This window comes from Spermophilus citellus (genome assembly GCF_964194105.1).
Source record: "Spermophilus citellus genome assembly, chromosome: 16".
Taxonomy (NCBI): Eukaryota; Metazoa; Chordata; class Mammalia; order Rodentia; family Sciuridae; genus Spermophilus; species Spermophilus citellus.
In genome coordinates, this window is record NC_138196.1 from 7,894,499 (window position 1) to 7,919,617 (window position 25,119).

The 25,119-nt window shown below is 43.2% G+C and overlaps 1 protein-coding gene across 1 annotated transcript; it reads left to right on the forward strand.

Moving 5' to 3' along the window:
* The first annotated feature begins 811 nt into the window (after positions 1-811).
* On the forward strand, positions 812-17,076 carry GGTA1 (glycoprotein alpha-galactosyltransferase 1 (inactive)). Its single transcript, XM_081269589.1, has 6 exons — positions 812-1,073; positions 3,604-3,692; positions 7,213-7,248; positions 8,898-8,960; positions 9,673-9,780; positions 16,816-17,076. Exons 1-6 carry the CDS (start codon positions 1,038-1,040, stop codon positions 16,955-16,957), a joined length of 474 nt encoding a protein of 157 aa, XP_081125715.1. The 5' UTR covers positions 812-1,037; the 3' UTR covers positions 16,958-17,076.
* The last annotated feature ends 8,043 nt before the right edge of the window (positions 17,077-25,119 follow it).

Below are 25,119 nucleotides of genomic sequence, written 5' to 3' on the forward strand. Positions count from 1 at the left end.
TGGCTTTATAGTGAGACTCTGCCTTACAAAATGCCCCACATCTTTAGCTTGGTCTGCACACGTTCTAGGATGTGAATGGTTCTATTTGGAAGCCAAGTACAGGAACCGAGTTCTGGGTGGCTAAGTCCTGGGAGTGGTCTGAGAGCAGCCCCTGTGGGGCTACAGAATGGATTTAGAGAGAAACATGAGTGTTAAGTCAGAGTTCTGAGGTGGCAGGAGGTCCCACAGGTTGTGCACCCAGGGCTGGCTGAGTTCACCAGCAGTAGGGTCAGAGGACGTCAGAGCTCCACTCTCCCACTTAAAACAGGGTATTGGTACTGGGCAGCTCTTAATTCTAAGGACTGCCCTTCACAAGAATTTAGAAACAAATTGATGTTTTTTCCCCATTAGGTGACAGTCCACCATCAGTCTTCAGAATTAAACAGTTTTGAAAATTCTGAGAGACAAACATATAGAAGAAGGACTTTTTGACCACACTGGCTGTCCAATGCCTTGTTTTTTTCACAGAGAAAAAATGTTTAAAAAGTCATCTTGGCTGCCCTGCCAACCCTTCTTTTCTTGGAGACTTGGGTTCCAGATTTCAGGAAGCATGTCGATACCCATTTCTAGTGTACAGGATACAAAATTGGCTCATTCAGACAGCTTTCAATTATAAGTCTCATACCAGAATAAAGGTTGGCCTTAGCAAAAGAGTAAGTAGATTTGAGCCATCTATGAGGGCCAGAAAGAAATGGGTTGCCTCTGATGCTTATTCCTGAAATGAAAACAGGTATCAACACCTGCACATTTGGGGCCAGGATTAGGGAGTGTGCCTGAGTTGGGTTCTGACATGAGCATCAATGTTCTGCACGAGGAGAGTTTTCATGTGGCTTTGTTTAATGCTCTTTCCAGTCGGGAGACAATTTGCATTTGATCCTCAGCAGGTGGAGTTGGTAAAGCTGGCCACTCAGCCAGGGGCACTCCTGCCTCTCAGCACACCTGCAGTCTTGTAGCAGAGCCTGGGGCTTGATCAGGGAAAAAGTTAGTCCCACTTCCGAATGGCTTTTAATCAGGCTGAGACTCAGAACAGATGGGTAAGCTTTTCCAGTCTCTTATTTGCATTTATTTGCACTTCATTGTATAGTATGCTCTTATTCCGGAACACTCGCTCCTTTTCCTTCAAATACACTTTGAGCACTTGTAAATACCAGGCATTGTGCTGCTGTCTCACTTAATCCTCCCAACAGCCTGTTTTATGAGCACCAGTATAAGAACTAGCTTTTTTTAAGCATTTATCCTATGCCAAGGCACAGTGCTGAGCATTTTATAGGCATTATCTGTCATGATAATCACTATTGTATCCCCATTTTAAAGACAAGGAATCAATTTAATGTGGTCCGGTAGAGATCCACAATCCCTTATCAGAAACCTTGGGGTAGACATGTTGGAATTCAGAAGTCTTTGGATGTGAGTTATAAATTGTCTATTATGTAGCATCTCTAGTACAGCAACACTGCATAATACATCAACAGTTATGCATACAAATGTTTAAACAGTTTCATTCAGTGGGATAAAGATTGTAAATGTCCTCATATTGATTGGAGCCTTAATACCAATTAGATTATAAAAAGGTATTTGCTTTTCAGAGTGGTTGGTAGTTGTGGTTGAATCTCCCTCTGCCCATTTCTCTGCCTCCTTTTTAGCCCAGGGCATCATTCTATGTTCTTTTACTCCATTGTCAGGTATGTACCCCAAAGGAGACAGAGAACAGGCTCAGGAAAAAGCAAAATGTGCTATACTCATAGGACCTAGGCAAGGAGACATGGCACACCATGCATGGACACCAGGGTGGGCAGGAGTCGGGAACAAGGGAAAACAAGAGGCCAGAGCCCTTATTGGGGTTTCTGTGGAAAGGCAGTGGAGGGCAGGGGGAACAGCTCAGGACTGGTTAGTCGCAATAACTTTGGCAGGCTCTAAGTTATGGGGGGGGGGTCTCTAATAGTCTGGTCCTTGGCCCCGGGATGATGAAGGCCTATTCATATTGCTACCTGGCATTGCTCTAGATTGGCTAGTGTGTGTGTGTGTTAGTTAGTTTTTTATTGCTGTGACCAAAATACCCCACAAGAACAACTTAGAGGAGGAAAGATTTATTTTGGCTCACAGTTTCAGAGGACTAAGTCTATGGTCAGCTGGCTCCAAGACAGAAACTTCATGGTAAAAGGGTGTGGCAGAGGAAATTGGCTCAGCTCATGGCAGCTGGAAAACAGAGAGAGAGAGCAAGAGAGGCTAGAGGCCTCCAGTGACCAACCAGCTTCCTTCAAATAGGTCCCAACTCCCAGTGGTCCATGAGCTATCAATGGATCATTAATCCACAGATGAGGTCAGAGCCTCATGACCCAATCATTGCCTGAAGGCCCCACCTCTGCACCTTGCTGCATTGGGGACCATGAGTTTCTGGGGACATTCCAGACCCGAACCATAACCATCTGTATATCCAAGGCATGTTCCCTCCTGGCTAAGCCCTTACTCTCCCTAAGAACTGGAGAGCCCTGGGAAGGGTAGTCTGTCCCTACCCAGAAAAAATTTTAAAGATGTCTAAATGTAAATACATCCACCCCTCTCTTTGGCCATTAGACGAATCTGTGCCTCTTCAACTATTACTCCTATTCCCCTGACATCCATCCTCCACAGCCCAGCAGGCAGAAATGTCCCCCTGAGTGACTCTGGATCTTGTCATTCTCCACCTTCAAAAGCTCTGGTGGCTCCCTGTCCTCCGCCCCACCTACACTTCTAAGGTTCCGTCTGCCCCTGCTCACCATCTTCTTGCCCACCACCATCCCTCCTGTTCCAACCACTCTGAGACCAGTATATTTCTCTTGTTCAGCTTTTGTTGGTTGTTTTGTTTTCATTCCTTAACCACAGAAGCTGTTTCTCTTCTCCACTGTTATTAGATTCTCTTCCTTCTCATGGCACACGTCATGTTTTTTCATCTTGTCTTTATCTCTTGAGATTCAGTTTCCATGTCCCTTTAGCATTGAGCCATCCCTGATCATTCAGGTGGTATTTCCCAATCCATTATTCTCCACACAGCACCCCTTTCCTTTTGATCACAAGTTTACGTAGTAATCCAAAAAAATCCATGTACCTGCTGTGTGCCAACTGCTTGCCTATGAGTGTGGTCGGGCGAAATGTCTGGGGCTGGGAGGTGGGGGAGGCTTAGATTGTAAAGGACTGTGCAGGGGACATGTAGTCAGTACACCTCCCTGCAGTCACATGTCAAGGTCGAGCTGAATTGGGAGGTAACTGGAATTCCTGGGAACCATTTTCCTCCACTCCACTCTCTTACATCAATGGTGGATCAGGATACTTTCCCCCTAAGCCCCAATGTGGTCCCATGTGGCCTTGGCATCCCTCCCACACAGGCAGCCTCCTTGTTAACTGAGTTGGCCTAATTTGCCATTGCAGGCTCATGTAATTTAAGGTAGAACACCCTCCTCAGCACTAGTTAATTATTCATGAATTTATCCTCTTAGGATGTGGATAAAAGCATTTCTTCAAAACCATGTGTCACTCTGGATTTCATTATATTTAATCTATTTTTCTTCTCTTCTTCCCTCTCCACAGGAGAAAATAATGAATGATAAAGGAAAATTAATGTTGTCAATGCTGATTGTCTCAACCGTGATTGTTGTGTTTTGGGAATATATCAACAGGTAATTATGAAACATGATGAAATATTGCTTTGATTCTGTTTTACTAGTTACAGCCAAGTTATCAAGTAAAGTTAAGATTGAGATTAACTGAAACCATAAATAATGGGGCCCACCCTTCTTATCTTCCTGGATCATTGTTAAAAATCACCAGGCTCCCAAGTAACTTCTGGCTAATTAATCATCTTCTTCCTGCTGTGTTCCCATTATTTTGACATTTATACTGGTAGGCTTGATCCAGAAAGAGGAAAATCAATTAAGCTCCAAATGTGATCTGAAATGGTTTATATGATTAGATAAAGAAATTATCTTAAGAAATTTCAGACAGGAATTCCATGAGAAATCCACCCTGAATTTTGCAATCCTAAGATATCTGCAGAGTTTAACAGAACAATTTTGAATTATTGACTTTTGCTGCAAAAATACACACTGAGTTGCTGGTGATTCATTTGTGCCTGGCTGAAACTTCTGGGTCTCTCCCTCTCTCTATCTTTAACTCTGGAGAGCAGAATGAATAGAATGTTTTTGAGTTTTCAAATTCATCTGCGGACTACTCAAATATAAGAACTACCTCTGTGCTTTTGAAACCACCTTGCCTTGGAGATTCTAGCTAGAGCGGCTTCTGACCAAAAGTCTCCACATAAATACAGAAATGTGTGATGCTTTTGACTTGAGATATAATGATAAAGCTCAGCCTTCAGTTTCCAGTAAGTCCACTGTGCTGAGTTGTCTCAGCACCATTATTATTTTCAGGGTGAAATGTTTTAGTGGCCCTCAAGTTCAAGATGGCAGCCTGGTGTAACATCTGAATATTATTTTTAGACATCAAATTCTAAGATTAAATGAGCCAGCAGAACTGTCTTTGCTACTAAAAAAAGAACTGCAACTTTGGGTGCATCAATAGCAGGAGGAATCTCCAAAATGCAGAAACAAAATCTTCAGATGTGGACAGATCTAGCCACTTCTAGAATGTTCTTTTGTTTCATTCTGAATCACTAATTTTAAGGAAAATAGGACAAGCTCAAAGTGTGGTCAAGTTAAAAGCATCTGGAAACTAGGTCTTTTGAATTGAGGAAATGAGTTCAAAGAAGAGATGACTCAAAGTTAGGTGTGGGGACCTCCTCGGTGGCCTTGGGAAAGTTACTCAACTACTCTGTTCTCTGGTTTCTCTACCCTAAAAGGTAGGGAATATAATAGTACCTGCTTCATTGTGATTAAATATTATTGTGTACAGAGCACCAGGGCCAGTGGCTGGACTTCATAAGCATTCAATAAATGCCAAATGCCATCACCAGCATCTTCTTCCTCAGCTCAGGCCATTATAACAAGATGCTATAAATTGGGGGCCTTAACAACAGGAACTTACTTCTCCAAGATCTACAGCTGGGGAGTCCGAGGTCAAGGCACCGGCTGATTTAGTTCCCATATAAGGGCTCTCTTCCTGGCTTGCAGACAGTCACCTTTTCCCAAAACATCCACAATGATGGACAGCAAGCAAGTTATAGTATCTCCCTATTCTTATAAGGACACTAATTTCATCATGGTGCCCCCATCCTTATTTAATCTAATTATCTCCCAAAGGCCCCACCTCCAAATGCCATCATACTGAGGACAGGGCTTCAACACATAAATGTTGGGGGGACATGAACATTCACTTCATAACAGTCACAACCATCATCATTTGCTGCTGAGGGCAAAACATGACAGGGGATTTTGACCGTGAAAGACGACTCCAGCAGTCACAAGCAAGAGAACATGAGCCCTTTAGGGTGCTCACCGGAATACTTGCTTGGCTGAGGGTTTGTCTCCGAATCTGAATACTTGATTGGATAATTTTGCTGGAGGTTCTGAATTGTAGCCAGATTTGTACTTCCATATTTGGGAACCAAAGGCTTAAATGTGTATATTGGCCTTGGCCTCTCAGAAAGGGGGTTATTTTTCAATGCTGGGCTTGTTCTTTCAGCACAGTGGCTATAGCAGGTTCTGACTGTTCCTTGGGGCCATCTTCAGGCACCTGGACCTTGGCTGCATCTTTCTTTGATGTGCAGAATCCACTTGTCTGCAAGAGGCTTCAAGGGAGCAGATGGTTGCCATTTAAGAACTGGTCATGAGATAGCCTAAGGTGACCTGAGGACATTACCCTGAGAAGGATGGGCGGCACTGAGTTCGGAACAATCTTAAAAACAAATAAATTGAACACATCTACCAAGTAGTTAATGTTGTCAATAAAGCACTCTGAGAGAATATCACCCAGGACAGCATTTGATTTGAGGCCGGATGGAAAAAAAAAAAAATCTTAGACTTAAAATTACAATAATAGTGATGCTGATGGCATCACTGCTGGCTCATTAAATCTTTTGACAGCAGGTACTAGTTTCTAGTGTGAGTTTGTGTGGCATCATTTCCAGTTCTTATACTAGTCCTGCACAGTTGGTACTATTCCAAGTTTCCAGATAAGGACACGAAGTCCCCAGATGGTAAAAGTTAAAGTTCAAGATCACATTTTAGGAAGAGCTAGGTCTCAGGCTGTCTGCAGCTTAATCTCTTACCCACTACACAGCCTTCATTTAGCTGAGTCTCCATTTTTCAAGTGACAGAATGGGGACCAAATAGGTGAAGTGTCTTTTTAGTGAACTTATGTCCCTGTTGTAACTAGAACTCAGATCTCCTGATCCTTTGTCCCCAACTCCTTCCAGAGCTCCTCATCTGTGCTGAGTGATATGAGGGACGGCACATGGGCCAAGTAGAACTCCTGCCCTCCAGGTATGATCTGAATGGGGCAACAGGATGTGTGGATAAATAACCAATGCTACTAAGTAGAAGAAGAATGACAGAAGTAGAGAGTACTTGTGCTTGCTTAGGCTTTTCTTCATGGTGCTTCTTGGAGTATGAGGTTGTGTAACCATGTGACTATGTGGCCAAGGTCTGCCTTCCCTCCTACATTATATGTTCCACAAGGTTGAGGACTGTACTGGTCTTGGCCAATGACCTATCCCAGCCTCCCTGCTTTCATGAGTTGAAGAATTGCCTTTGGGGACTGCGCTGAGGAAGGCTGTGTGCTGGGGGTGGTAGTAGGCCTTGCAACTGATGCTCTGTTTCTGGGTAAAGATAAATCCTCAGTGAGGAGTGGCTGGGCCAGGGTGCTTCCACCTTCCAGGCCTTCTTCATTGCCAGACAGCTGAGTAGGCTGCAGGAGGGGACCTTCTGTGGAGCCTCTGCCCCTCAGTGAAGCCAGCCCTGAGCAATGGAGAACTGATTGTTAAAACACACACACACACACACACACACACACACACACACACACAACTTGAGATTCTCCAGATGCCCTCTTCCCCTGGAAATCTGGAAGCAACTGCAAGTGGAAATTCCTATTTCCACTGGGTATATCTCAGAGGAAGGTGGAAACTGGGAGAAGCTAGAACCCGGCTCTCTGCTCAGCCCAGGGCTCAGTGATAATGGTTACAAAATAGCCTTTCTTGGAACTAAAAGTAACATGATGTTTTTATTTCTCCTTTGCTTTTACCCCAGAAGGCTCTTTCTTGTGGATTTATCACTCAAAGTAAGTGCTTTGAATTCTAGGTGTCCATTGGCTGACTCCCATATGTGCTCTCTCACCATTCGCAGTCTCTTTGCACCTGCCAGTGATGCGCTCAGGCCAAAAAGGGGAAGGGTCCTAGGAATCTGGGGCTCTGGATTGTATTCCTCCAGCCCCCCAGACTTGTCTTTATAGAAGCACAACTTGTGTTTTGCCTTGGGTTCTTATCAAGGGCCTCTTTAAGTGGTGTTATTTGGGGGGAATATTCCTGTTTCACTGAGAAAAAGAATCTGGGATATAATCTCCATCGTTCTTCTCTATATACGTTGTCTAAAGAACTGTGTAAGAGCAAGAAAAAAAGTTTGGGTTTTTTTTTTATTTTTTGTTGTTTTAGATATATATGACAGTAGGGTATATTTTGGCATATGATCCATACCTGGAAGTCTGGGTTTCTTGATGAATTAGTGTGTATCCTTTTTAGAATTTTTTTTCACTTTTTTTTAATACATTTATTGTATTTGTTTATTTTTATGTGGTGCTGAGGATCAAACCCAGTGCCTCACACATGCTAGGCAAGTGCTCTACCACTGAGCCACAACCCTGGCTCCTTTTTTTCCCTCACTTTTTTAAAAAGAAAATGAGAGCTGTGTGTGCAAATTTTTAAAAATTGATTAATTAATTAATTTTTGGTACTGGGGATTAAACCCAGAGACATTCACTGAGCCACATCCTCCAGAGCTTTTTATTTATTTATTTAAATTTTGAGACAGGGTCTCACTAAGTTGCTTAGGGCCTCACTAAGTTGCTGAGGCTGGCCTCTAACTTGGGATCCTCCTGCCTCAGCCTCTCGAATCACTGGGATCACAGCATGAACTACTACAACCAACTAAATCTTTACTTTCCTGTCTTTGGCTTGGTTGCCAGGAAGCTCTTGAGTGCATGTTCTCAGCAGTTTGCACCTGGTATTACTTCTGGTTTTTATCCTTACATTCCACAAGACCTTGGTGAATTGCTCAAATCCACTCAGCCAATATCTCAGCTGTAAATTGAAAATAAAGGTAAAACTTTTATTGGGGATGACCAAGGTCATGTGCAATTACATACCTGGGTGACTAAGTCAAGGTATCAGATGATTCTTGAAAATATGCTTGGTTTCTTATTCACACTACAACTCATTACAGTCACTCTCAGCTTATCAAGCTCTTATCCATATTTCATTCAGTCTTCAAAATTATCTTCATGGCAGATTTATTATTGTTATTAAAAACACTTTTCAGAATAGAAAGTAAAAATTCAGAGAGGGAAAATGTCCTACCACAGTCGTACAGCCGGTGAGTGGCAGATCCGGAACTCAGGCTTGTGCGTTTACGGTGCCCCCCTCCCTTGCCCTCTTTCTCCCCTGTCCTGCTAGGGCTCACTGGGTGAGTGGAGTGCTGGGCTGCCTTGGGGACAGCAGGCCGAGGGGTCTTCAGCTCTCTTTCCCCCATTCAGTTAAAGGATTTCACTTTTGTTTTCGTTTTCTGAATTAGCAGCTTAAAATTATTTTTTTAAATAATGATCTCTGCTATTAAAAAAAAAAAAAAAAAAAAAAAAAAAAAACAGAAGTTTGGGATCCCTCCAGTTTGGGGACTGATCATTTTCTAAAAATGTTTACATTCTTTTTCACTTCTTAGGGATCCAATTGGTGACGGCAGCACTCAGAAGGGCTGGTGGTTTCCAAGCTGGTTTAAAAATAGGTAAGGAGGGGCTGGGGATGTGGCTCAAGCGGTAACGTGCTCGCCTGGCATGCGCGGGGCACTGGGTTCGATCCTCAGCACCACATTAAATAAAATAAATATGTTGTGTCTGCCGAAAACTGAAAAATAAATGTTAAAAAATCCTCTCTTGCTCTCTCTCTTTCTCTAAGAAAAAAAAAAATAGGTAAGGAGATCGGACTATGGATATGTTTGTCCATCCAACCAACTTTTGTGGAGAATTTGGTTGAAATGGCTCCATGTTCATGACTTTCCCAGTCACTTATATTTCTTGCTTATCAAAATTATACAAGGAATCCATTTTGTGGGTGGGCTAGGACATTTAATTTCCAGCTAACTTAAGAGTGAGGCGTGAGTGGAAGTTTAAATGGAAGGAAAGAAAATCATAAACCAAAATGTTCTTAGGAGGGCTATTTTAACAAGTCTCCCCTGCACCCTAAAATAACCCAGGGGTTATTGGGTCATTAAACTGCTAACTGCTAACTTGCAAGGCTAATAAGAAAGACGAATACTGTGTGTTTTCATCTCAAGTATGTTCTTGTGAATAAATGCCTAGCATCATGAGCCTATCTCCAACCAGTGCACTTGGTACATGCACCCTCTGCCTCGGGACATGTTTCATGAGATTGTCCCCCACTGCCCTGCCACCACACACCACCCTCCTTACCTTACCTGTCTTCCCCTTTGTACGCAGGACCCACAATTACCAGGGAGATGAAGAGGAGGATATAGAAAAAGGAAAAGCGAAGAAACAAAGAAAGGAAGATGAAGAGCTTCAACTGTGGGACTGGTTTAATCCGAAGTAAGAAGTGTGGCTCCTCATGCAGTGGTTCCAGGGCTCACCTGGAGTGGAGCAGGCCGTGCAGGCAGCTCTGAGAACATCCCTGACTTGGGAAAAACGGTCTTAGCATTTAGCATTAGACTTTAGATAAGACTTTGGATAAGAAACAGGGACCTAGATACTTTGAATCCACTGTACTGAGCAGCACAGTAATTCTGACAGTAAATGGCCAATGGCAGCCAACCAGTCACAAAATATTAGTGCTAGAATGGGTCTTTCTTATAGGCCAAAGATATTGTGGAAAGCCACAGGATTGGGAATTGGGGGGAAATTCTGAGATTAAGTTAACTCATTTTTTAAAAATGTCATGGAAGGGCTGCTGTTGTGGCTCAGTGGTAGAGCGCTCACCTAGCACTTGTGAGGCACTGGGTTTGGTCCTCAGCACCACATAAAAATAGATAAATAAAACAAAAGTATTGTGTCCACCTACAACTAAAAAAAATTGTTTTTGAAAAGTGTCATGGAAGGGCTGGGTTTGTGGCTCAGGGGTAGAGTGCTTGCCTAGCATGCCCGAGGCCCTGGGATTGATCCTCAGCACCACATAAAAATAAATAAAATAAAGATGTGTCCATCTGCAACTTAAAAACAAAAGTGTCATAGAACCATAAATTCATTCATTGAGCAACCATACAAAAAATGTTTATCAAAACTTACAATATTCTGGGTGCAGTAGTGCACACCTGTAGCTGGGCTCAGGAGGCTGAGGCAGGAGGATCACATGTTCAAAGACAACCTTAGCTACTTAGCAAGACCCTATCTCAAAATAAAAAATAAAAAGGGCTGGGGATGTGGCTCAGTGGTTAAGTGATTTGTTACCTGGGTATAATCCCTGGTACCAAAAAAAAAAAAGAAAAGAAAAGAAAAATTTATGATGCTGCTGAGCATGGTAGCATCATTGCTACCATGTAGTAGCTGAAATCCCAGCAACTACAGAGGCTGAGGCAGGAGGATTGAAAATTTGAGACCAACCTCAGGAACTTAGACACTAAGCGACTTCATGAGACGCTTTCTCAAAATGAAAAATAAAAAGGACTAAGATGTAGTTCAGTGGTAAAGTGGCCTAGATTCAATCCCTAGTACCCATCCCACCAATCAAAACAAACTAAATCTTATGATGTGCTTTTTGGTACTTCTCAAATTGTCAGTAACTACTCATTTGTGTATTCAGAAACTAGCTTATTAGATCAAAACTAGCTTTTTAAAAAATTAAAATAGAAGACCAAAGGTAAGTATTATTTAGTGGAATTTTTGATTCTGTATATAAGAGTATGTGCATGCATTTGGTTGTGATATAAAATGTATTTCATGAGTTATGGTAAAAAATATACTGTGGCAGACATTGTCTTAGGCACAGAAGACAGGTGAAATATCCCAATATGGTTGTATTCAAGAAGTTCATGGTCTTGGGTTCGAGTCTCAGCACACAGACACACACACACAAAAAAAAAAGAAGAAAAAGAAGTTGTTGTTCTTCACTTGGGTCTTGTATGTGGAATAGATACAAAACTAATATTTGCCAGGATTGGTAAGGAGATGTGATCAGTGACTGGCAGGATGTGGTTTGGGGGCTGAGGAGACGGAAGTTTTTCAATGTGACTGTGAGACCTGAGAGATTGGTGGGTGATGATGTCGTTGACCAGGAGAGGGAATTGAAGAAGAAATGCAGGCTTGAAAGTTCAGAGAGGTGACGAGCTCCATGAAGGCTGTGCGTGGATCCATGTGCTTATGGGGCATCTAGACAGAAAGTCTCAGGGTTTCCAGGAGCCAGTGGAGGGTGTGGATTGGAGGCATCATCAGACTACCTGCCAGAGGGATCTGTGGGCTTGGATGAGGCCACCCAGGGAAAGGCCATCTGACATTGGCATCCAAGTAGCTGCAGGAGGAAGAGGTGTTCAAATGGAGGAGCATGGAGACCAGTAGGAGCAGGAGGAGGTCAGGAGGGACCAGTATCCATTCCTGTGTGAAGGATTGTGGGTTCCGGGACTGAATATGTTGTTGCAAGTCTGTGTATTGTTTTGGAGTAGAAGATTCATGCCAGTTTGGAAAAGATGAGAATTTTGACTTCTCATCTGTCTTTTGGTGAGTTGTACAACAGGGTAGCCACCTATGAGATGCTGAACTACTACTAGAAATGTAAGAAGATGGAAGCATTCTATTTTGACAAGCCCTTTAGATCAGAGAACTGAGGCCCCAAAGGGGCAGGCAGACTGGATGAGACAGAAATGGTGACCAAGCACCTTCTAAGGAGGATTGGATAGTTCTACTATGGCCACCTGCTCTGCTGAATGGGACTTGGAAGGTGAATTGCTAGGGGAAGAAAGGAGAGAGACCAAGGCTGCCAGCTGTTTCTGTGTCCACACTCTGCCATGCATGGCTAGACCTCACCTCCAAATGAATGTCAAACAAATATTTAAACAATATCAGTCTGAATCAGCACCAAATTAAAGCCTTCTTGGGCCACCAGTCTATTTCTAGCATAATTGTATGACTGGATGAAATAATTAGCAAATTTCATATTAGTGCATCCTTTTCTGTGAAATACCTCAGACATATCACAGTGTATTGTGCAACCTATTTTCACGGCATAATCTCCTACCTTGCCTCCTCATTTTCTTCCTCTCCATTCTCCTTTCTCAGCCTCCTTGCTAGGGCCATCTCCTTCTTCTCAGCTATCAGGTATTAGTCATGGGGCTAAGTGTACCTTCTTCTCTTTTCTTTGTGCACCATGTTCCATATATTCCCTTCCGTTTCCCTGGCATCATACTCCACCTATGAGAGAATGACTGTCACGTTTGTATCTTTAGCGCAGATATTTCCTCTAAGCCCTGACTTGTGTCTACCTGCCCACCTGGCATCTCTGCATGTATCACATGACCCAAATATATTTCTCAATTCCACCCCACCCTTGTTCTTCTCCTCATTTCCCATCGCAGTAAATAGCTCAAGTCAGAGGCCAGGAGATGTTTTCCTTTGTCCACCCCATAGTCTAACTCATTAGCATGTTCTGTTGATCATTGTTCCCAAATCCCTCCCACATCATTCCCTTCTCTGCACGCCATAGCTGCTATCTCTGTTCACACTGCCATCAGCTCTTTTGCTGTCTTGCTCTTTACCATGCTGCTGCTTAATAGGTGGTGTGATTCCACATCCTTTTATACCTACTTCATGGTTCATTGAATTTTAATATTTTCTCTAACCAACCCTTGGGTACCACATACATGGATCCATAAATAAAGACAATTAACAAGCCGCCAATAACCTAGGAACATGTGTGTTTTGGTTGCAGAAACCCTATTATATTTCAGGAAGCTTTTGGCCTATAATGATGGAAGTGCACACACAGAGGTCACACAGTTGTTTGGAAGGAAGACCTTTGGGCAGCTCTTTGCTGGCATTTCCCCCTCCTTTTAGAGCCCCATCCTCATTATCTTGGATGTTTCTGGCAATTGACATTGTCAAAGACAAGCTTTTGCACATGTGTGGGTTTTCCTAAGTCGCCTCTTTTGCAAGGCGGGTGGGGGTAGTGAGTTTTCATGATTGAGACTCCTTAATGCAGAGCTTCGCCCAGGAAGCTGATCCCATCCTCATCCTCCCTCTCTCCCTGCACCTCCTCTTCTCCACTGCCTTCCTTACCAGGCTGTCATCTGGCTGTTAGTCAGGGTCACCGGTGTATGGGAATTGTCAGTGGATTTGAGTAACAGCTGGGAAATAGCACACCTTAATTCTAAATTAAACATTAATTTTTAATATTGCTACTTTTTCTTCCTGCCTGAAGGTATCCTTCCCATCCAAGTAATCAAACTGGATACTGGGTTTCTGACTTCTTTTTAGAAGATGTGGTCAAAGTGATCGTGCAGTTGAGGAGCATGCACTTGACTACCCATTGGGACTGTCAAGATTCTCAAGAGGCAGGACTGTTCTCATTTCCCTCATCCCAGTATTTAGTCCCAGTTTGGCCCTTTATATAAATTAAATGACCAAAAGCTTAGTCCCCTTCTCCTTCTCCTAGCCATACTCCCTTTATTTGTAAAATGGCTGATGACAGCACCCACTTCATAGGGTGGTCATGGAGATTAAATGAGAGAGCACGAGCCAAGTACTTGCTCCCCAGGGGCACAGTAAGTATTAAATAAGTGTGCCTGCTCCTCTTTTTCTTCTGTTTTTGCTAGTTGTATTACCTGATTACCAAATGTCTGGTTCACATACAACAAACCTTAGCAAGAAGCCTGGGCTAGAATTACCGAAAAATCTTCCACAGGCTAAAACGAACACTGCAGTGAATGAGGTGGACGCCTGACAGAACAAGGAAGCTCAGGTTCAAAAGCACTGGCAGGAGAATAATGAGCCCTATGTGCATGTTTACATTGTCTTTTTCTGTCTGGGGGCAGGTTGAAATTTGTCATTTGACAAAGCTTAGGGTTTTTCAGGACTAAAAGCACCACTGGAGCAAAGTCTTGAGGGTCTTGTGTGGCTGGTCTCATGTGACCCTGCTGAGGCTGTTGGGAGAGGCCAACAAATAGCCTGCGGAGGGCCAGGTCTTCACACAATTGCTCTACCCTTCAGCAAAGCCGAGTTTTCCACGCTGAGCCTGATGAGCAAGGCTAGGTCATGTTAAGTTTCTAAAATCAACAACACAAGAGTTCATCGTTTTCTAGTCTTTGTTGTTGTTGTTGTTCTAATTAGTCACACATGACAGCAGAATGCATTTCAACTCATTGTAAACAAATGGAGCATTTCCCAGTTTTCACTGGTGAAAATACCAAAGCTGCTGAGTGGACTTAGTGTTACCTTCAGACCAGGACAAAACTGGGTTTAAACCCTAATTTCTTTAGCACAGCAATTAAATGTCTAGGTAAGAAACAATATATGGGGCTGGGGATGTGGCTCAAGTGGTAGCGCGCTCGCCTGGCATGCGTGCGGCCCGGGTTCGATCCTCAGCACCACATACAAAACAAAGATGTTGTGTCCACCGAGAACTAAAATAAATAAATATTTTAAAAAACACTCTCTCTCTCTCTCTCTCTCTCTCTCTCTCTCATGTCTCTTTAAAAAAAAAAAGGAACAATATAGGGTGGTGGCTCAGAGTACCCGACTCTAGATTTACCCCTTTATAGCTGTGAAAGTACTTAACCTTTCTGTGCTATAGATGCTTCATTGGTAAGATGGAAATCAAAGTCACCCTGTCTCAGAAGGATGAACCCTTTGCACAGTGCCTGGTCACACAGGAAGTGCTCAATGTATGCTAGTTGCTGTCATCAGTGACTAGTTATGTGGCCTTGCTCAGCTTCTCTGAGCCTTGGTTTTCTTATCTGGATGTCACACAATACATCACAGGACTGTTGCAAGGACTAAAGGAAAACAGGTTGGTGCAGAGTCTGTACTTGCGCCTTTCACTGAGAGCAACTGTGTTCTCCGTGCAGCAGGAACACCTGGAGTGCTATGGACTGAGCCGAGTTTCAGGCTCCAGACAAGCTGAGCAGCCAGGAGAACAGGCTAAAAGTCCCCCCACTCTGTCATCTCTGCCACACTGCGCTATGCTGGAGGTGGCCCAGCTATGTCGGCCCAGAGGCAGACATAGGCTGGGTGGGAGGGCAGAGTCAGCAGAAGAGTTAGAGAGTACAGAGCTTGTGATAGGGACAGGAGGCACGGGGGAGAATCTTCGGAGGCTCCTCTGCCCCTCTGAGACTTGGGTGAGGCAGGGGTAACCTAGCCTTGCCAATCAGGCTGGCTGTAGGTAGGTACAGTTGAGTGAACGCCCTGCCTAACACTGCAAGGAGCAGGGTATGTTCCTGTCAGTCTCTCCCAACAGCCTCAGCAGCGCAGCAGGCTAGGACCAGCAGGACTTTGTCCCAACTGCTTGCCACCTTCTCCGGTTCGCTGAGATGCTTCCCAAGTGAAGCAGAAGCAAATGCCAAGCAGGGACTGAACCCGCACTAGAGTTGCATCTAAGCAACTGTGTGCCAGTTTCCTCTTCCTGAGGGGAACTGCAGCTGCCTCCTGAGCTAACAGGTGTCAGCTAACAGCTAACAGGTCATTCTCACTTGAAATTTGTAGCTATAATATTAGCCTCTGCTGCTCCTACTACCTGGAGCTCTAGCCCTGCCACGGGGCAAGGTCCTCTCCTGTTCTGCCCTTTCTGCATTTTTTCTTCAGTATCATACTTTGTCACTTTCTGTGTCTGCATTGGCTTTACTAAGTCCCTTTCAAGCTTTTTTTTTTTTTTTTTTTGATGGTGCTGAGGATTGAACCCAGGGCCTTGTGCATGCTAGGCAAGCACTCTACCAGCTGAGCTATATCCCCAGTCCCCCTTTCAAGCTTTCTGAGTGCAGAAAACACATCTCCCTCTGGCCCCCTTGATGTTCCTAGTGAAGAGGCGATATGGTCTAAGGAGCGAGCCTTTGCCAGAGCCATGCCCTGGCCTTGGCCATGTTGGGAAGCTGTCAAGTCCTTTTCTTTCTGGATGCGCTGTCTCCTTGTCTATAAAATAAATAGTAACAGAATCCCCTTAGTCTGGACCCTTTTTGGCCAATAACCAGGTTTCTACCCAGAAATCCCTTTTTGGCCAAAGGCAAATTGAAACAACCTTTTTTCTCAGCTTTAGCGTCACTTTCTCATCCCACTCGATCAAGGGTTAGGGTCTTCTTAGACTCAGATGGCACCAACAGGGATAAATAACAACTCAAAGATGACACTGACAGCTCAGCAGCTGGGGAAAAGGGAAAGGGATTGTTTTAGACGTAGAAGGAGAACAAAGAGAGCAGGGATGTATAGGCAAGATCCTATAAGGCCTCCAAGGACAGTCCCTGGAGACACCTGGGCCAGAGGCTGCCCCTGCAGATGTCACGCCTCCCATTCAAGTGCTTGGGGTTAAACTACAGTTGGGACTCAGGGACAATTGCTGAAGATCATGACCATCCCTTTTTTTTTCTTTTCTTGGACAGTCTGTCCTGCCTTAGTGAAACTATTCTGACTCATGTGACTGTGTTTTATCACCAGGAAACGCCCAGAGGTTTTGACAGTGACAGGATGGAAGGCACCGGTTGTATGGGAAGGCACTTACAACAGAGCTGTCCTGGAAAATTATTATGCCAAACAGAAAATCACTGTGGGGCTGACAGTTTTTGCTGTTGGAAAGTAGGTATTGCTGACAAAATTGTCCTTGACTTTCTTGTTCTACTATCAAAATGGTTATGAGGGGACACATGGCTTCATGAAGTTGTTTTGGATTTCTCTGAATTATGTGGGACTGTTTCAGTCTTCTTTCTGCTAAGGCCCCTAAAACTGAGAACAAAACAATAGTAGGTGAGCCCCTGTTCCTGCCTCAGGGAGAATGTCTCTGGTTGCAAGAAAAAAATGTCTGCAACACCCCCCCAAACCCAGAGTCAACAGCACACCTGCAGCCACCTCCTTCGCAATCTCCACGGCTTCCTTTGGAAATTTCAAAAGTGCCAGCTGCTAGATGGCCTAAACCTACCTCTTTCTTCTCCTTCTCTAAGGGGCAGGACCAAGGACAGAGGGATTTACAGCAAGTTCTAGATACACAGGAGCTACACACCGTGATTTTCCATGGAGGAGCATGGCTGACCACCCATGGATTCCTTAGGTGCCTTCCACCTGATCATCCTGGAGGATTTGGCCCTGGGAGACCTGACTGGTCAGAACTTCCTATTTCTGAGGTTGGATAGATTCTGGTTACAGCTTCCATTTCCTTGTTCAAAACACCTGATGAGGAAAAATTGTAGTCATTCTCACTTGAAATTTGTAGCTAAAATATTAGTTTAAAAATATAATCTATTTTACCTATTTTTTATTCTTTTGTACTAGGGATTGAACTCTGGGGAACTCAACCCCTGAGCCACATCCCCAGCCCTATTATGTATTTTTTTTAGAGACAGGGTCTCACTGAGTTGTTTAGGGCCTTGCTAAGTTGCTGAGACTGGCTTCGAACTTGAAATCCTCCTGCCTCAGTCTCCCAACCCACTGGGATTATAGGCATGAGCCACCATGCCTGGCCTCTTTTACCCTTTTTGAGAATTAAAATATTTTTTTCTAAAATAATACTGAAAGTTCAATTTTCCTGGTTTTTTCTGCCTTCTGGGCCTTTCCGTCTGTACCTTCTGGAAAAAGTCATGTGGTAAATTGATCCCCCAGCCTTGTACAATAAGAATTGAAAGTTCAGCTGACTGGAACTTGAACACTGTCAAGGTAGGGCCTCAAAGAGAAATCTGTAAAGATCTGACAGTTCTCCAAAGACAAACTTCCCCAGCCCAAAGCCCAGCAGACACTGCAATCACTGTTATGAAGAATACTACTCAAGTTCTAATGTTGCTGAATGTGCCAATCCCAGCAGCCTAAGGGTGTCTTTACTAGAGAAGGGTGATTATGGAATTTTAACATTTTTAACAGACGATCTGTATTATGGGACAGAAGCCAATGCTTAACTCACCTAATTATTTGGCACAAAAGAGCAAAAGCCAAACACATTGTAGATTGATTTGATCCTGGCGTTCCCAAAAAGAATAGAACATTGCCCCTTGCCCCACAATGGCTTCAACCTTCCATGAGGTTGATTACCTCTTCTGCATGGATGTGGACCAGGTCTTCCAAGATAATTTTGGTGTAGAGACTCTGGGCCAGTTAGTGGCTCAGCTACAGGCCTGGTGGTACAAAGCAGATCCTGATGAATTTACCTATGAGAGGCGGAGTGAGTCAGCAGCATATATTCCATTTGGAGAGGGGGATTTTTATTACCATGCAGCCATTTTTGGAGGAACACCCATTCAGGTTCTCAACCTCACCCAGGAGTGCTTTAAGGGAATCCTCCAGGACAAGAAAAATCACATTGAAGCTGAGTGGCATGATGAAAGCCATCTAAACAAGTATTTCCTTCACAACAAACCTACTAAAATCTTATCCCCAGAATTCTGCTGGGATTATCATATAGGTTTACCTCCAGATATTAAAGCTGTCAAGATATCTTGGCAGCAGAAAGAGTATAATTTGGTTAGGAATAATGTCTGATTTCAAATTGGGCCAATAGGTTTCTGAATTTGAGAGAGTATTATTCTGGCTAGTTCCTCAGAAAAATAACACTTAATGTTAGCTTAAAAAAAATACTAACAAAACACCAACATGGCAGACACATACTATTCCTCCTTGTACTTTGAGCCTTGTAATATGGAAGAATTAATCTATGGTAATCAGATGTAAATTCCCAGTAATTTCTTCTCTTCTGGGTTTAGGGAAAATATTATTAGCTAAATCAAAAAGAATTTGCCATAGGCAAAGAAAAGCCAGAACATTCTATGTGTGTCAGATAATGTACTGAAGAAAAGTGTGCTAAGGGAAGTGTTTGGCAACAAGATAAGTTGTGTGTGGAGGGGTGTCTGTCCCTTTGATTCCAATGTCTTCCTGATTTTGATGTGTCTAAAGCAGCTTAGAGTTTATTTGTAGCCAAAGAACCCTAGTAAGGACACTGCCTACCTTGGCAATCCTCAAAGGCCTCAAAGCTGATTGCCTTGGGCCATTTGTAATCCATATTTTTTCTCATCAGGATGCTGTTTGGCTTCCATGGAAAAGAGTGGAGGAGATTCCCAATGGATATCACTGTGGTGCATGTTCAGAGTCCCAGGGAATCTGATGAGGCAGTGGGCTCAGCTTTTACACGAAACAAAGCCTCAACAATGAGTTTGCCATGAAATAGCAAAGAGAGGGGCTAACCACTGTGGGGCCATGCCACTCTGGAGGGACACAGGGCATGACCTTGGCACTTAAATTACTCTGAAGATGCAGGCACCAAACAGGAGGCATTCAGCCTCCTCAACCCCAAAGAGCTGAATGGAAGGTGCTTCTTGTGGTTCTCAAGTCATATTTGGCCTACCAGACTTGTATCTTCAGCACCCTGGTGAGGGGAAGTGGATGGACTCAGCGAAGGGAAAGGCACACAACAGACTGAAGAGGCCTGTGGGGACCAGGGCTCATCAGAGGATGATCTGCCACTATCTGGTCCAAGCACCTGTTCTAAATCTCAGGGTTCCTCAGCCTATCCCATCCTAACTTGGAGGGATGACATCAAGGAGTGCACTGGAGAAAAGTCCTCCTGTTGAGTGACCCCTCACTTTCCCCTATTCCATCTGCACTATGGAAGTGTAACAACCAGATGTATTTTACAAAATGGTTAACTGATTTTGTAACAAAAGCATGAGGGGATAGCTATGGGAGGCCCAGTCATCATGACTAAAGAGCTGAGCATCAGTACCCTTCTCTAGGAGAAGTGGTGACATCCTACACATTGTAAGTTAAAGCAAATCAATGTAAAAGAAGTTGGTAGGCCATATTTACATATGCACATATATTTATATTTTGCTTTTATTCTTGTTTGGATCATTCATTTCCATTTTTAAGCAATTTATTTGAAGAGCCATTGCTTGGCTTGATAAACAGCAAAAGGGACCTCTTTGATGAAATGAAACCTACATTTTCTCTACTATTTCACTGTGCCTTCAATTGTTGCAAAAAAAATACATTCCAACAAATACCAAAAATCCTGAATTAGTGGGCTTTAAAAAAAGAAAATGGAAAAATGGAGACCGCACATTAGTTAAGAATCTTGCTTCTCTTTTTTTCAAGATATGTTGGAAGCAGTCTAGAGTAGGGAGAGTTTAATGGTTTAAATCCTGAACCAAAGAAGTAATCTATCCTGAAAGTTTAGAGAAAAGGGGTAAAGGGATTTTGAGGGAATTTTTTTTAATTTAAATTCACTTAAATTTAAATCCTCAATGGACAAATTCAAGATCTAATTAATGATAATGCTTAAATACTTTTAATCAAATTTCTGATTTATAATTGAATAAATTATTTTCTCAGTATATTCTGGTCTGGTCATGGATTATGCATTTTTCTCCCAAAGATGTTCAGAATGGTCAAATATAGAACTTTAGGTTCTTAGACTCTGAAAAGCCCTCACACCTTTCTGAAAATGTGTGTTGCATTACAAAGATAATACAAAGAACAGGCTGCAGATCCAGCCCCAACTTTTAAAAATAACAAATGCTTATATTGAGCTTTTCAAAGTGATGTACTGAGATAATTAATTGCCAGTGGAAAGACCATTGGGCAGAGGCTTGACCCTGAGGCTCAGGGTGGGGCGCCAGGGCAGAGGAAGAAAACAATCCTAGAACTATATTTGGGAGTTATTAGTTCTGACCTCTGGGGAACACAGCTGGCCAAGGGGGAAAGGATGGCTTTCTAGGGAGTCTAGGTAAATGTATTTTAATACGAAAATTAAAGGTGGCCAGGCTGATATAGTGAGATACACAAGGTATGATTTCTTCATTGTAGAGAATTAGTCGACTATATAAATGAGAAAAAATCAGATTCAGAAAAGTTAAGCCACCCAGTTAGTAAGTGACTGAGCTGAAATTTCAACCAAGAAGCTCACAAGGTCACAGTGTGTTGACACAATAAATACACAGGGCCATGTTTCAGATCAGTATAAATACAACTTGTAAAAGAATCTTATAAAGGGTATTTTTGGTCATAAGAATATCTTAAAAGCTAGATATCTTCCTAGGCCTGCCCTATGTCCCACTTTTAATGCATTAAACCTGCTCCAAATGCATTAAATAAGTTAAACTGCATCATGTAAAAAAAAAGTTTGTGTTATTCTTATCTTTATATTGTGCATAAAGAGCTATGTAAGCACCACATGCTTGCACCGGGCTGTTACTCTATGGCATTGCCTAGGACTGCCTCATCAGGAATCAGGGTGGGTGGATGGGACCATCATACTGTTACCACTGTTGACCCATGACGAGTCCTTGCTTCCCCAATGTTGAAGTATAACACCAGAGAAGCACGCCGAGGTAAGTTTAGAGTGGAAAATAGAAGTTTATTAAAGGACAGCAGAAAAGACTTCTCCCGGAGGAAGAAGGGGATCCAAGACATGGAATCCGTGGAAGTGCGGTTGTCTCTCTATTTTATAGTTTTCGGTGATGGAATGTAGGTGGGAAGGCCCAAGGGGTGGGCCAAAGAAGTAATCTGGGCACTTCGGAGTCAGCATCTTCAAGTTTGCTGTTCATTAACATTTCTTTGGGATGGGCTATCTTCAAATCTGTTGGAGGCTGTTTCCTGGACTTCATTAACATTCTAGGAGAGTTGCTCAACTTTTCCAGAAATTCATTCTCAATATGGCCTCCATTTTAGATTTCACTCGATATTAGACCCGATTTTCTTTTTTTTTTAAGAGAGAGTGAGAGAGGAGAGAGAGTGAGAGAGAGAGAGAGAGAGAGAGAGAGAGAGAGAGAATTTTTAATATTTATTTTTTAGTTCTCGGCGGACACAACATCTTTGTTGGTATGTGGTGCTGAGGATCGAACCCAGGCCGCACGCATGCCAGGGGAGCACGCTACTGCTTGAGCCACATCCCCAGCCCAAGACCCGATTTTCCTAACTACACTGACTACCTAATTTTAAATTTGGCTTCAATACCTTCTTCCACTCCACCTCAACTGTGGAACTATATGCAGCTGGGAGGGCATGAAGATCTTTTCTTTGTCCTTGGAATGACACATTTGGATCTCTCCTAGCCAAAGTCACTATGTGGGAACCTCAGCTCTGGCAATACTTTTAGATACAAACATTTACTAAGTGTACTGTTTTATCAAACATGCCCTATGTAAATGAATTAAAAAGGCATGAAAAGTCACAGAATGTGTAACACGCTCTGTATAAATTTTCAGGAGAATAATAGGGCTAAGTGGGGATTGATTGGTGTCTAAGTCTCAGATCTGAAAAGGTGCAGAGCTAGGATTTAAACCCAGGACTGCTGACTCTAGATCCTGTGGTCTTTTGACATCTGCAGACTACCTTCCTCGCTGTCTCTTACGCATACGCTTTAACCACCTTATTTTTGAAATTTGGGGACACCAAATGAATCACAATCAAAAATTGTTTTTGTTTTGTTGTTGTTGTGGGCATTATAAAGAATTGAGCAGAAAACCTAAAAACTTTTCAAAGTCAGGGTGTTAAGTCTATAGTTGGAGACAAGGAAACTTGAAACCTGAGCAAGGTATGTGATGTAAATATATACTGGACTAGGAAAGTATGGAGGAAGAAAGGGTGTCAGGCAGGTGTAGCCCCAGAGGTGCTGAGTCTGAACTGAGCTTTGAAAGAAGAGAAGGGATCACTGTGAAGAGTGGATGGAATGAGAGAAGCACAGAAAGTTGTCATAAGGCTTTCATAGAAATCTACAAAAATGGTGCTAGGGCTTTGGGACTGGTGAGATCACCTGGAAGAGGCTGTGTGAAAAGAAGCAAAGACCATGTAAGGGCTCTGGCTGGCTGGTGACACAGTCACCCAGGATGTATGGCTCTCTCTCCCTTCCCTGCAGTCTGATGTCCTTTAGGGAATCCCTGAGATTTCTATGGAAACAGGTGCCACAATTGGAGTAAGTGATCTAGGCTACATCCATTGACACTTTACATTCCCCTGGTGACAATGACTAATTCAGGGGTTGCCAGGTGACCTAAATGAGCCCAACAAAGTGAATTTTAAGTCTTTTGCTAGAAATGAGGAAGCATGTGAACTGAAAGCTGCCCTATGAGGGACTGACAATAGAGAAGGAAGAGCAGGGAAGCTAGGGAACCCACACTCGGGGACAAACTTGGCCAGATTCAACCTTCACATCTACACTGCCTGTGGGCTTTTTCAAGTGTGCAACCAGTAAAGTCCCACTATTGTTTAAGCCAGTTGGAATTGACCTTTCTCTCACCTGTTAATGAAAATATTCCCATTGAATCACTCTCAGATTGTTAGTTCCTTAAAGGCAGGACTGTCATCTGTCTTTGCATCAACCCCATGATCTATTAAGTCACCTAGTTCAGAGGCAGTGCTTAAACAATGAGGTCATTTTTTTAAGAGAGAGTGAGAGAGGAGAGAGAGAGAGAGAGAGAGAATTTTTAATATTTATTTTTTAGTTCTCGTTGGACACAACATCTTTGTTGGTATGTGGTGCTGAGGATCACACCCGGGCCGCACGCATGCCAGACGAGCGCGCTACCGCCTAAGCCACATTCCCAGCCCCCAATGAGGTCATTTAATAAACAAGTGGATAATGGCATCATGCCTCATAAGAAATGTTTTTCCTTAATTTTTAATTTTGATTATCAATTCTTATTAAAAAGGTGGATGGTTTTCTATGTGGCACCTGGAAGTTTTCCTCCTGTGGTGCACATATGAGGACCAGGAGTTGCAGGAGTTACATTTGCTTCCTCAGCATAGAACAGTGGTTGTCAACTAGGAATCATTTCCCTTCCTGCCCCTTGGGACATTTGGCAATGGCAATGTCTAGAGGCATTTTTGGTTGTCACAATTGGTTGGAGGACTGCTATGGGCATCTAGTGGTATAAACAAGGAAAACTGCTGAACAACTTATAATGCAGAAGACAGCCCCCACAACAAAGAATCAAAGTGTCATTGGTACCAAGATCAAGAAACCCTGGCATTAAGTTCTCCTAGACTTCATTAAGAAACACTGGGGAGCCAGTAATAATACCTGCCTCTCCATACCCTGGGGACAGTCCTTTGATAGACATCAAGAGTCTCTAGCTCACCTCCTTTTTTTCCATTAAAATTCACAGCTAAGGTGAGGATGTGGGAGATAAGGATACTTATACATTATTGATGGGACCGCAAATTACCACATCCACTTTGGAAAGCAGTGTGGGGATCCCTCAAAATACTAAGATTGGAACCATCTTATGACCCAGCCATCTCATTTTTTTTTTGGCATTTATCCAAAAGAACTAAAATCACCATTCTATTGTGATACATGCATACCAATGTTTATAGCAGCACAATTCACGATAGCCAAGTATGGAACTAGCCTAAGAGTCAACAGACAAATGTGTTGAGAGCCACAGCCGAAATGGCCCCAGCAAACTTCCAGCTGATTGGCTCACCGCAGCCCCAGCAACCAGCTGATTGACTCCTCTAAGGTGATGCTCATTAGGCTGTTTCCCCGCCCTTTCAGAACACAGAGCTGCTCATTGGGGGACTCTTTTGGCTCCGCCCACGCAACCCAGCCAATCGGCCTCAAGAGTGGGAAGAGATTGGGGGAGGTGCTCGCAGGGAGTGCCTGAGGTGGCAGTTGGGCTCTGAGGGAATTCCTGAAGAGCTCATGTGGTGCAACAGCGTGTGTTCTAAAAATAAAGTTTGTTTCTGCTTGATAAGTGGCTGGTGAATTGTGCCCAGCTAGACTGCGGCTCAAATGAATAAATAAAATGTGGTATATATACACAA